Consider the following 12,489-nt stretch of genomic DNA (forward strand, 5'->3'; position numbering starts at 1 on the left):
GCCAAGCTGCCTAAATCTCGTTTATACAATCTCTCCCAACCTGAAAGGGTCGCTATGCGTGCTTATATCTCTGAGAGTCTGAGAAAAGGACACATACGACCCTCGAAGTCACCTGTTGCCGCTGATTTTTTCTTTAAGAAAAAAGATGGTTCTTTAAGACCTTGTCTGGATTTCAGGGAGCTGAACAGTATCACTATTCGTGACCCTTATCCGCTTCCTCTGATCCCGGACCTGTTTAACCAGATTGTTGGGGCTAAAGTCTTTTCCAAATTAGATCTAAGAGGGGCATACAACCTGGTCAGGGTCAGAGAAGGAGACGAATGGAAGACGGCCTTCAATACCCCTGAGGGCCATTTTGAGAATTTGGTTATGCCTTTTGGTTTGATGAATGCCCCAGCCGTTTTTCAGCATTTCGTGAACAGCATTTTTTTTATCATTTAATGGGAAAATTTGTATTAGTGTATTTGGATGACATTTTGATTTTTTCTCCTGATTTCAAAACTCATAAGGAACACTTACGTCAGGTCTTGCTCATCCTGCGGGAGAATAAATTATACGCGAAACTGGAAAAATGTGTGTTTGCGGTTCCAGAAATTCAATTTCTGGGGTTTCTTCTCTCCGCTTCTGGTTTTCGCATGGACCCCGAGAAGGTCCGCGCTGTGCTTGAGTGGGAGCTTCCTGAGAATCAGAAGGCGCTGATGCGTTTTTTGGGCTTTGCCAATTATTACAGGAAGTTTATTTTGAATTATTCCTCTGTTGTTAAACCACTCACTGATATGACCAGAAAGGGGGTAGATTTTTCTTCCTGGTCGGTAGAGGTGCGTAAGGCCTTTTCTAATATCAAGGAGAGTTTTGCTTCCGCTCCCATCTTGGTACAACCTGATATTTCTCTACCCTTTATAGTTGAGGTTGATGCTTCTGAGGGGGGTGCGGTCTTGTCTCAGGGTTCCTCTCCTGCCAAATGGCGACCGTGTGCCTTTTTCTCGAAGAAACTCTCCTCCGCAGAGAAATTACGATGTGGGAGATAGGGAGTTGTTGGCCATCAAGTTGGCTTTTGAGGAATGGCGCCATTGGCTAGAGGGAGCCAGACACCCTATTACCGTGTTTACTGACCATAAAAATCTGGCCTACTTGGAGTCAGCCAAGCGTCTGAACCCGAGACAGGCCAGATGGTCTTTGTTCTTTTCAAGGTTTAATTTTGTTGTCACGTTCCGCCCTGGGGTTAAGAATGTGAAGGCAGATGCCCTGTCACGTTGTTTTCCGGGAGGTGGGAATTTTGAAGACCCGGGTCCCATTTTGGCTCGGAGATTCTGGTGGCCTGCGCTTCGTAAGTCGGTTGAGGGTTTTGTGGCAGCCTGCGAGACTTGCGCTCGTGCCAAAGTCCCTCATTCACGGCCATCAGGTCCTCTCCTTCCCTTACCAATTCCTTCCCGTCCTTGGACACATCTGTCCATGGACTTCATAACGGACCTGCCTCGTTCCTCGGGGAAGACTGTGATTCTGGTGGTGGTGGACTGTTTTAGCAAAATGGTGCATTTCATCCCTTTTCCTGGTTTGCCCAATGCTAAGACGCTGGCGCAGGCATTTATTGATCACATTGTCAAATTGCATGGTATTCCTTCAGACATAAACTGCGTGCCCCTATCAGAGACTGTTTCCAGATTCTGGAAGGCTTTCTGTTCTCGCTTGGGGGTTCGGTTGTCATTCTCTTCTGCTTTCCACCCGCAGTCGAATGGCCAGACAGAGCGCGTCAATCAGAATCTGGAGACATATCTGCGCTGTTTGGTGGCGGAGAATCAGGAGGATTGGTGTTCTTTTTTGTGCCTTGCTGAGTTTGCTTTAAATAACCGTCGTCAGGAGTCCTCTGATAAGTCACCATTTTTTGGTGCATATGGGTTTCATCCGCAGTTTGGGACATTCTCGGGAGAGGGGTCTTCTGGTTTACCTGATGAGGACAGATTCTCCTCATCTTTGTCATCTATTTGGCAAAAGATTCAGGATAATCTAAAGAGCATGAGTGAGAGATATAAGCGTGTGGCAGATAAGAGATGTGTGCCTGGTCCGGACCTGAATGTTGGTGATCTGGTGTGGTTGTCTACCAAGAATATCAAATTGAAGGTTCCCTCCTGGAAGTTGGGTCCTAAGTTTATTGGGCCTTACAAAATCCTGTCTGTCATCAATCCTGTTGCCTACCGTCTTGATCTTCCTCAGACTTGGAAGATCCATAATGTTTTTCATAAGTCCTTATTAAAACCTTATGTTCAACCCATTGTACCCTCGCCTTTGCCTCCTCCTCCGATTATGGTTGATGGTAATCTTGAATTTCAGGTCTCTAGGATTGTGGATTCTCGTGTTGTCCGCTGTTCTCTCCAGTACCTCGTTCATTGGGAGGGTTATGGTCCTGAGGAGAGGATGTGGGTCCCAGTGACGGACATTAAGGCCACTCGTCTCATCAGGGCTTTCCATAGATCCCATCCTGAGAAGGTGGGCTCTGAGTGTCCGGAGTCCACTCGTAGAGGGAGGGGTACTGTCACCACCAGAGCTCCCCTCCTTCCCCTTCCCCGTCTGCTCAGTTGTGGCAGACGGGGAAGGTTCCCATGGCAACAGGACGCCTTCTCAGGCGTCCTGCTGTCCATGGTGCTGAACAGATCTGTGCTAAAGGCATAGACAGTGTAAGTAAAATACAGTACAGTACCCTATATAGTGTACTCTACTGTATTATACAGACATCAGACCCACTGGATCTTCAAGAACCAAGTGGGTCTTGGTCCCAAAAATGTAAACAAAATGTGAAAAAAAGTAAAGATAATAAAAACACATTTATTACTGAATAAAAATAAAAAAAATAAAATACACTACACATATTAGGTATCGCCGCGTCTGTAACGACCTGATCTATAAATGGTCATGTTACTTTCCCCGCATGGAGAACGCCATACAAATAAAAAAATAAAAACTATCAGGAAATTGAAATTTTGCCCACCTTACTTCCCAAAAAAGGTAATAAAAGTGATCAAAAAAGAGTCGCATGTACGCCGAAATCTGTGGGAATCAAAAGTAGTCTATGCCTTATGCGCAATGGTTAGTTGCACCGCTATATGCTACTGTGTCCTGTTCATGTGAGGTCTAAGATTTTGGGTGTGGCGTGGGCAGGGAAGGGGACGGCCGGTAGGCCCATTTCATTTACTATTTCCTATGCTTGTTCTAGGCATAGAAAAAGGTCTAAATGTAAGACATCTAGGAAGCCCTAGAGGGGCTTTTCTGGGAATGATTTAAAATGGCCACCAGCAACCTGTCCTGGAATGTGAGCAGGACTGTTTTCCACCATTTGCAGAGATGCCTAGGAGGGTGAGAGGGCAGGGCCTCACTACACACTACACTCTGGCACTTGCATATAATACATATTGGTGAGTGTTCCTGTCAGGCTGCTCATCTATGATGACATATCACATCATTACCATCCTATTGTAGAGCGGTATAGTGAGGCCCTGTCCCCTCACCTCCCTGGACACCTCTTTAAATGGAGGCAACCAGTCCTGCTCACAATCTAGGTCAGGTTGTTGGCAGCCATTTAAAATCATTCCCAGAGAATCCCTTTAAGGCAGTCACATTTAATATAGCAAAACAACTTTAAAAATAATAATAAATACAATTAAATAACCAACTAAGCAAATTAACAGTAAACCAGACTGTGACAAATACCGTACCCCGACTGACATCAGACGTCAAATACATAGAGCCAGCGAGATATGGTATAGTCACTGGTTACCAAGGCGTGACGTTACTCTGTCCCTAAGGAGCAGGTAAGGTCAGCTTGGTACAGTGTTTACAGACTCTTCCTGTCAACAGGAGGCAACAAGCTGAGGGAGCCTTTTCACTGTCCCAGTGAAACAGCACTTCATTTGCCCGGGAAGACTGCCACCAGCTTCTCATTTGATATAAGCCCGGTCTGCTAACGGGATTATATAGGGTGAGAAACCCACCCGCAGTAGCGTATAACTAGCCCGAAACACGGACGTGGGGATTTGTGATCAAGATACCAGAACAGCACAAGATTAAATTATATATTTAATTGCCTTAATATATACAGTGGTCTGAGTGGTAAATACAGATGGCGTGGTACAACAGGGTTAAGCAGAACAAAAGTCAGTTTACCAGATGGATGAGTCCTTTGGGCGGTGATGAATGATTGGTTTCTGTAAGGCTTGGCTGTAGTCACATGGGAGGCAGTGATGTCAGCTGTTTCCAGGTCCCTTCCAAACATGTACGCAGCGTGACCCTCTTCAGAAGAAAAGAAGCGCCTGCTCGCTGGCACAAGCCTTTTGATCTGTAGCCGGCCCCTCCCCTCCAAGCCTCTGGGAGGAGTCCACTCTCCCTCTTCTGGGGCTAGCAGCAATAGAGCCACAAAACCGATTAGGGCTCATGGCTCCAGACCAGAATGTCGCAGGGAGGTGGTTCTGGGACCAATGGATCCGCCTGGGTTCCGGCTACCAGTAGAGACCAAGCATGTTACCGTTATTTAGTTTCTGTGGGGAGATATGTATATTTCCCCTCCCTGGCATACCACCACCAAACTATGACCACGAGCCTGTTCATCGTGGCCACAGGAACACAAATATGTATCTGGTTTATGTCTGTGATGGACAGGTGATTCATAATTCCTTATGATTCACCGGTTCCATGATGTCTGATTATGTTCATTGAACTGGGGAATGGCCTAGACCCCCTGCAGGGAAGCTTTTCTGCAGGATCCGTGCTATCTGAATGAAGGTGGGAAATTGTAAACAAAGGTGGCCTGCTAGAAGTTCTCTGCCATTTGGCTGGGCTGTGAAGCAGGGCCCCCCTGTGGAGTTCACTACTTCTGCTATCTGACAGCAGATGGCTGGTATGGGAACAATAAATAATAATCCATATTTCTCACACAGACCTAGCGCCTGAAGTAAGGCCTTTCACACACAGGGAATCATAAAATCATGTCCTGTTAAACTCTCAGTCACTAAATATACAGCATAATAGCTAATAATTCCTGCATGCAGAGCATAAATAGCACACTAATAAATACTGAGCTATAAAAAAAACACATCAAGCATTGTTCAGTCTGCCCAGATATGTAATCATACAAATGTTTTCAAGCAATAAACTATTCCCCCCATAAAATATAACACTACTGGTTGTCGCTAGAGGCATTTAGTCTATTAAGCTTGCATTTTAGTGGTACCGTAGTAGTAGCCTGTGAAGTAGGTAGTTCAATTATTTCTGCAGTTTTACTATGTAAAAATTATTCTATAATATATGGTAATCTGCTTCTTAAAGGGGTTGTCCGGGTTCAGAGCTCAACCCGGACATATCCCCTTCTTCACCCTGGCAGCCACTCTATACTACACAGTGCAGGAGAGAGCATTCATGCTCCGATGCTCATCTCAGAGGGGCTGCCTGGGTATAGAGGATATCTCTGGGTTCAACTCTGAACCCAAACAACCCTTGTAAACAACAAGATTTCTTTCACAAATAAGTTTTTGCTGGCATTTTTCTACACTTTTACGCTTTTAGTTCAGTTTTTTTGCATCTGTGTTTTTGCTGCATTTTTTTTAGGTAAAAACACCAGCTCCAGATGTTAGCTTAAGGTCTATGGGAAATACACAGGACTTACAAAAGTTTTCTTTTGCTTGTTTATGGTGTTTTTGGGAGATATTTGTTTTTCTGCATTCACAACTGCAGTATACTGTAGTTCTAGCAATTTTTTTTCACTATAGGGTAAAAAGCTAGAAAAAATATGCAGTTCACACACCCATTTAGAAAAGAAGCCACTAAATATATGAACAAAAAATGCATGCGCCCTAAAAAAAAAATCACATTTTCTGGTGTCGTTTAAGTGCTAAAAAAACAGCAGTGCAAAAATGATGTTTGTGAGGATCCTAACCTTAGTAACCAAATACTGCTAAATTAATCTGGTAATCCCATTTCCACAGGGCTGTTATATAGGCGGCCTATGCCTGCTGCTGTTCATTCATCCTGCTCTGGTTGACCCTAGGGTGTGCACACACCATAATTCACGCTTGCCAATGGCTGGTAACCTTTGGGTACTTAAGGTATCTTCCCCTATGGAAAGGTGCCTGAGCAATTGGTTTCCTAGCTTGCTAGCATTCTGCAAAGGTGTGCTGTTTCTGCTGTCTGCCCATGTACAGACTTTCTGCCTGTTTAATGGAATCTGACCCTCTGCTGACTGACCTGACCTGTGTCTGACCTCAGTGTTTACCCTTCACTCCCTGCCCTGAATCCAGACTTGTCTATCGGATTGCTTGTTCTGTGCATGCCCTGAACTCGGTCTGTCCCTGACTACAGTTTTGCCTGATCCTTTGGTGCTCTGAACCGTTGTCATCTGACCCCCATGGGACAGCTGTCACACACAGACTACTCAATGAGGGAGCAAAACTACCATAAAACCAATGATGAACAGTCCTATGTACAAGTATAATCACTAGATGAATACTGGATGCATCTACCATTAGCTTAAAAAGGATTGCCTGAGATCCATGTTATGTGGGCAAACTGTAGGAAGGCTTTTAAAAAATAATACAAAATGGAACCCACCTTCCTAAGCCCCCTTTCCCTGGGCTGCAGGCTTGAACGTACACTGCTGCCAATCACTGGCCTCAGTGTAAAGCACAAGAGCACTGAGGCCAGTGATTGGCTGCAGCAGCTACACATGGTATATGGCATTTCATGGCTGCAGTCCAGTGGAGAGGATGGGTTTGCCATTATAACGGCTGCAACAATACAGCGTCAAGTCCCATAATTACATAAAATCTGCCCTGTCTCAGCAGTAATTGCTGTCTTTATCTAACACAAAATGAGCATCACAGTTCCACATCAGATAAGCACTCAATGCTATTATAATTATACTGTGTGACCTTGGCCCAATTGCTTAATGCTTGTTGTAGCCAGTAAATTGCCTCTTTGATAATGTTCACCCAAAGCTGAAACATTAATTAATAAATATTAAGCAGGGTCTTCTGAATTCCCTGGCCTTTACAGACATATGTATTTTGTGATACAGTAACATATCTGGTTTCCCATCTGTCCCTCTGCCATTCAACAGAATATACAGTAACTTGTGTTTCATGATAAGGCTATTGTTACTGTTAAACGTCACATCAGGAATGTGGATATTAAGATGAAAATAGACATTAACTGTTGCCTTAAGGCAGCAGAATACAGCATCTGCCAACTAACATGCATAACTAACTAGCGAGGCTTGCTTCATTAATTCTTGTAGACAATGAGGGAGGAAAGACTGCCAGCTCTAACTTCAACACAACATCCATGATGCTTCTGAAAAGACTTTAAACATTCCTTGATATTTATAATCTTCCTTTGATATTGCACCAAGGGAAAACGAAGATGGTCAAGCAGTATATGATCAATGAAAGCAATGTGGACTTTACTGACATAGTCACTCATTATAAATTCTTTACATTTGTAGTAGAATCTTAGTGAAGTTTGTAGAAAATGCTAAGAAATTACCACATGATAAAAGAAAGGAAACAATAGTTATATTGTACTTCGCATGATGGGTTGAACTGATTTGTAACCATATCAAGGGTTCTCAAACCCTTCCATGATACGTTAACCATTTCCATTGAAGCCAATGTTTGTCAGTCGGATTGAGCAGACATCTGGTGTCCTCCACAGCTGAGAGGACTCCACTCATAAGCGAAGTTTACATGTTGACAATTTTACACAGAATCTGCACTAAAATCCATATGAAACCCACCTTTCATGCAAGTGAATAGGGTTTTCACAATCCCATTCATGTGTAGTATATAAAAAAAATAAGCACAGCTACCAGCCATGAGAATAATGAAGGTTATATGAAATCTATGACCTGCTACTGGGCTATTACTATTATTTCTAGCTTTACCGCTAATATTTACGTAGATGATTAAGTACATTATCTAAAGTGATGTATAAATGGATAAATAGGACAGAAATGAAAAGCCGACAGAAACAAACTAATGTGCACAGGTGTAAAAATGAATGTACTTACAAGAGCTTTTTTCTTCTTATGTACAGCACTCTCCAAACTGTTTGCATTCTCTGAACTTGCAATTTCTGAGAAATCACCAAGACCAATTTCTGTGCCATGCTTAGAGCCTTCTTTTTTTGTGTGCATGCCAAAAATATCGGGCATATCCAAATCTCCTTTGTCTCCTTTAACAAGATGTGCGAGCTCTGCAGATGAGGCATTTTCAAGTGAATCTGCTTTTTCAGCTTCCAAGACATCGTCGTGGATTCCAAATTGTGTGGGATCAGGCATATCTCCTAATATTTTGGTTACTTTAATATTCTTGGCCCCTTCAACTAAGCCACCTCCAAACACTGTGCCCCAAAGAATCTGAAATATTCCCCATACTATTGTAAACACAAATTGGAATAAACCAACAAACAGTGTCCAAAAAAAAGAAAAGAAGACTTTGACTAATTCTTTGATAGTCATCTTTTTCACTTTCCGAAATTGTTTACCAATGTTCTTTAAGGTTAACATCTTGAAGAAGTTGGACATATTTTTCCTAAGTGCTGTACATGCAACAATAAAAGCAGATGATGATTCTAGAGACTTCTCCTCTTCATCCTCTTCACCAACTTCAATCATATGGTGAGGTTCCTCTTCTTCCTCTTCTTCAGGTCTGTCAGCTGCATCTGACTCGGAAATCTGAGATGCCAACTGCATCTCAAAAATTGTATCCTCACAGAAGTTAACAAATAGTTCCATTTTTTCCTGTTCCCCACCTTCATTGACCACATCAAATATAAATTGTCTTTTGGACTCCTTGACCTGTGGTTTCTCCCACTGTGTTCGGCTTGATTCACTGATCTCAAAATACACTCTCTCTATTCGTTTTGCTCCACCCATTATCTCAATACGTCCCAAGTATGGAGAAAAGTAATTCAGAACACTGTTTGCAGGGTCTAGCAAACATTGGAGCCGAGAGTCATTTGGCATGTGCTCTGAGAGATTGGTCAACAAGACAGCCACATTGAATCCAATGTCTTTAGCTGGTTCATGGAATCGGTCTACAAACTCTACATAGTTAAACATATCATTTTCATCCGCTTCTGCACAGGAGAGAAGAAATTCAATTTCTGATTGAGCATATTGTTTTTGCCCCTCCATGGCTTTTTGGAATTCTTTTTTTGAAATGATACCCTTTCCTTCAGGGTCATATTCCTTAAAAGCATCAGAGCTGGTTAGATCTTTCAACTTGAGGAACATATCGAAGAACTTCAGTATCATTTCAACATTACTAGATGACTCCACAAGAGTGTCAACCATTTGTTTTCCAATAGTCCCATTCACTACATTCCCTGCAAGATAGAATAAAGCCCAATACAATTATTAAAAACAACTAACGTTAATAAAACCAGTAAAATATCAACAGTAGACTACACATAATGAACAATGTCTTTTTATTTCTCAAATGAAACCTAATTACAGGTGGTCATGCTGGTAGGAAACTAGAGCTAAATATTAAATTCCCCTGCAGCACCATCACAAGGGGAACAAAACGTTAAAGGAGTTTGATGGAAAAAAGTTGTATTGGGCTATTTTCTGCAGTACCACATGGTTGAACGGAGCAGTAGTGGACCTGCTTGACTGCTGCTCCATTCCAACATGCCGGACTGGGCAATTCCCTCTAAGATGCAACATAACAACTGAATAGTCAACATATTGTATTCACGTAAAAGGCTCATGCATGTGCTTGAGGTTTTGTAGAGTATCTTCTCATTGATCACGTTTTCTACAGTAGGGTGAATATAGTCACTAGAGAAAGAAGATAACATTTGGTGCCAACGTTAGATGGCACCAATAGGAAATAGGCATCACATTGTGTTGTACTACATTTTGGAGGGCATCATCTTTCCTGTGCATCTTATATCATCAATGTACTCTGAATCAGTTTCTTCAATTTTTCTGCTTAATTTCTCTTGCTTTTTCTTTTCTATTTTTTCATAGGGAAGAAGAAATTAAAATGCTAATTATATGCAAATATAGTTAGTAAAATGCTAATAAGAAAGGATTTTATTCATCATCCACAGAGAAGACAGCTGGCTGTAAATCCATAATTTGGTGTTCAGTATCTTCCGTATTATTGGATATGAAGGAATTCAGTTATGACAAGCAATTTCCAGCAATATTGGCCATAACGAAGAATATATGAGAGAAAGATCCTAGTGTGTAGCCCTTGTTATAGCCATAAGTGTACCCTGCCTTCAGACAGATATGTACATACGTATATTTTACCCTAAATTAGCAACCACACTTAAACTCCAAGGACACAGTAATTTTCGGTTTTTGCATTGTCCGTTCACATATCCATATTAGGGCTTGTTTTTTTTTTTTTCCGGGCAAGTTGAACTTTCTAATGGCAGCATTACATTCCATACAATGTAGTTGGCAGCTGGGAAAAAAAAATTCAGATGAGATAGAATTGAAAAAACAAAACGCAATTCTGTCATAGTTTTATGGGTTTTGTTTTAACGGCATTCCCTATTATGTAAAACTGACTTCTTATGTTCATTCTAGGAGTCAGTAGAATTACAGCAATGCCACATTTTTATAGTTTTTCTTGTGTATTAATACTTTAAAAGAAACTTACAAAAAATATTTTTCTTTGCACTGCCATACTCTTCCCCCTATAACTTTTTTAGATTTAGGTTTACAGAGCTGTGTGAGGGCTATTTTAGGTTAGGCGATCTGTAGTTTTTATTGATATCATTTTGGAATGTGTATGACTTTTTGACCATTTTTGTATTTGTTATTTTTTTGGGAAGGCGAAGCATCTAAAATGTGGCAAATCAGCCATTAGATTTTTTTTTTCTCTTATAGTGTTAAGCATTAGGGATAAATACATTTATATTTTAATAGTACAGGCTTTTTGAAATCTGGAAATGTTAACAATGTTTATAATTTTTATTTTAAATGGCAAAAGGGGGGATGATTTGAATTTTTATATTCATTTTGGAAGTTTTTTTTTAAAACACCTACATTTTTTTTTTTACACTTTAGACTTTAGAATGTGATCATCTAATTGCTTCTCCCATAGACTGCAATGATTTAACATTGCAGCCTAAGGACCCATTCACATGACCGTATTTTTGCTCTTTATCCAATCCACATTTTTGCGGATCAGATGCGGACCCGTTCATTTCAATGGGGTCACAAAAAATGCAGACAGCACACCGTGTGCTGTCCATATCTGCATATCCATTCTGCAGCACTGCAAACATTTTGTGGACAAAAATAGGCATTGTTACTAGAGATGAGTGAATCAAAGTAAAAAAATTGACTTTGATCTGAATTTCAGGAAAAATTTGATTCGCCACAAAGCCGAATTTTGTCATGCTTCATGGTAACGAATATATTTTTCCTAAAATGGTGGTGAAAAAAAACATATTCTTCTCATCCATTTGCTTGCAGAGAGGCCGACATGGCCACCTTGATTAAAGAAACTGCGCAAAATCTTGAGTAAGATTTCGCACTGTTTCTTCAATCAAGATGGTTGCGACGGCCTCTCCAAAAGCGAATGGATGAGGTGAGTATGTATTTTTTTTTTACCCTGATTGACCCTTGAAAGGCCTCAATTTTATTGTTAGATGCCGCGCTGAACGCGGTATCAGAGGGGTCCAATGACGGGGGCGGCACAATCGCCTTTCCCCGTCATTGTGCCCGCTACATACAATGGAATGCGATTGGTGACAAAGTAATTTGTAACAAATCGAATTTCTATGTTAACCACTTCACATCCACCCATAGGATATAAACATCCTATGGGTGGATGCTTATCTCTGAATGGACGATTTGGAATGTCCATTCAGAGATGGCAGCTGCAAGCTAATTGTGCAGCTGCCGAGCGGGGCTCCTGCTGTCAGTGACAGCAGAGCAACCCAGAGAAAAGGCAGAGACAGTTCCCAGGTGTCCCTGCCTTCTAGATCACTGTAAAAAATAAAAATAAAAAAGGTTTCACATGAAACCCCCCCCCCCCCCCAATTAAGTAATTAAAACAAAATGTTAAAAATAGACATATTTGTTATTGCTGCGTCCGTAATGACCGGCTCTATAAATATATCACATGATCCACCCCATCCGATAAAAAAAAAAATTATACATATTAGGTATTGCCGCCTCCATAACAATCAGCTCTATAAAAATATCACATGACCTAACCCTTCAGGTGAACACCTTTAAAAAAATAAAATAAAAACTGTGCCAAAAAAGCTATTTTTTGTCACCTTACATCACAAAAATTGCAACACCAAATGATCAAAAAGGTGTATTTCCCCCAAAATAGTACCAATAAAACTGGCACCTTATCCCCTAGTTGCCAAAATGGGAGTTTCTACTTAAAGGGTGCATCAGGGAGGCTTAAAATGGGACATGGCATCTAAAAACCAGTTCAGCAAAAGCAAAATCTGCCTTCCAAAAACCAT

At 41.3% G+C, this 12,489-nt stretch overlaps 1 protein-coding gene across 5 annotated transcripts in view; it reads right to left on the reverse strand.

The window, feature by feature from the left end:
• Nucleotides 1-12,489, reverse strand: part of RYR3 (ryanodine receptor 3) — a 684,284-nt gene that overhangs the window by 80,793 nt on the left and 591,002 nt on the right. For all 5 annotated transcript variants that reach the window (XM_044272379.1, XM_044272378.1, XM_044272377.1 and 2 more), the window contains one exon: nucleotides 8,048-9,366. In XM_044272379.1, the coding sequence (XP_044128314.1) occupies nucleotides 8,048-9,366 (1,319 nt within the window). The remainder of the gene's footprint in view (nucleotides 1-8,047; nucleotides 9,367-12,489) is intronic.

This window comes from Bufo gargarizans, chromosome 11, assembly GCF_014858855.1.
Source record: "Bufo gargarizans isolate SCDJY-AF-19 chromosome 11, ASM1485885v1, whole genome shotgun sequence".
In the NCBI taxonomy this organism is placed as follows: Eukaryota; Metazoa; Chordata; class Amphibia; order Anura; family Bufonidae; genus Bufo; species Bufo gargarizans.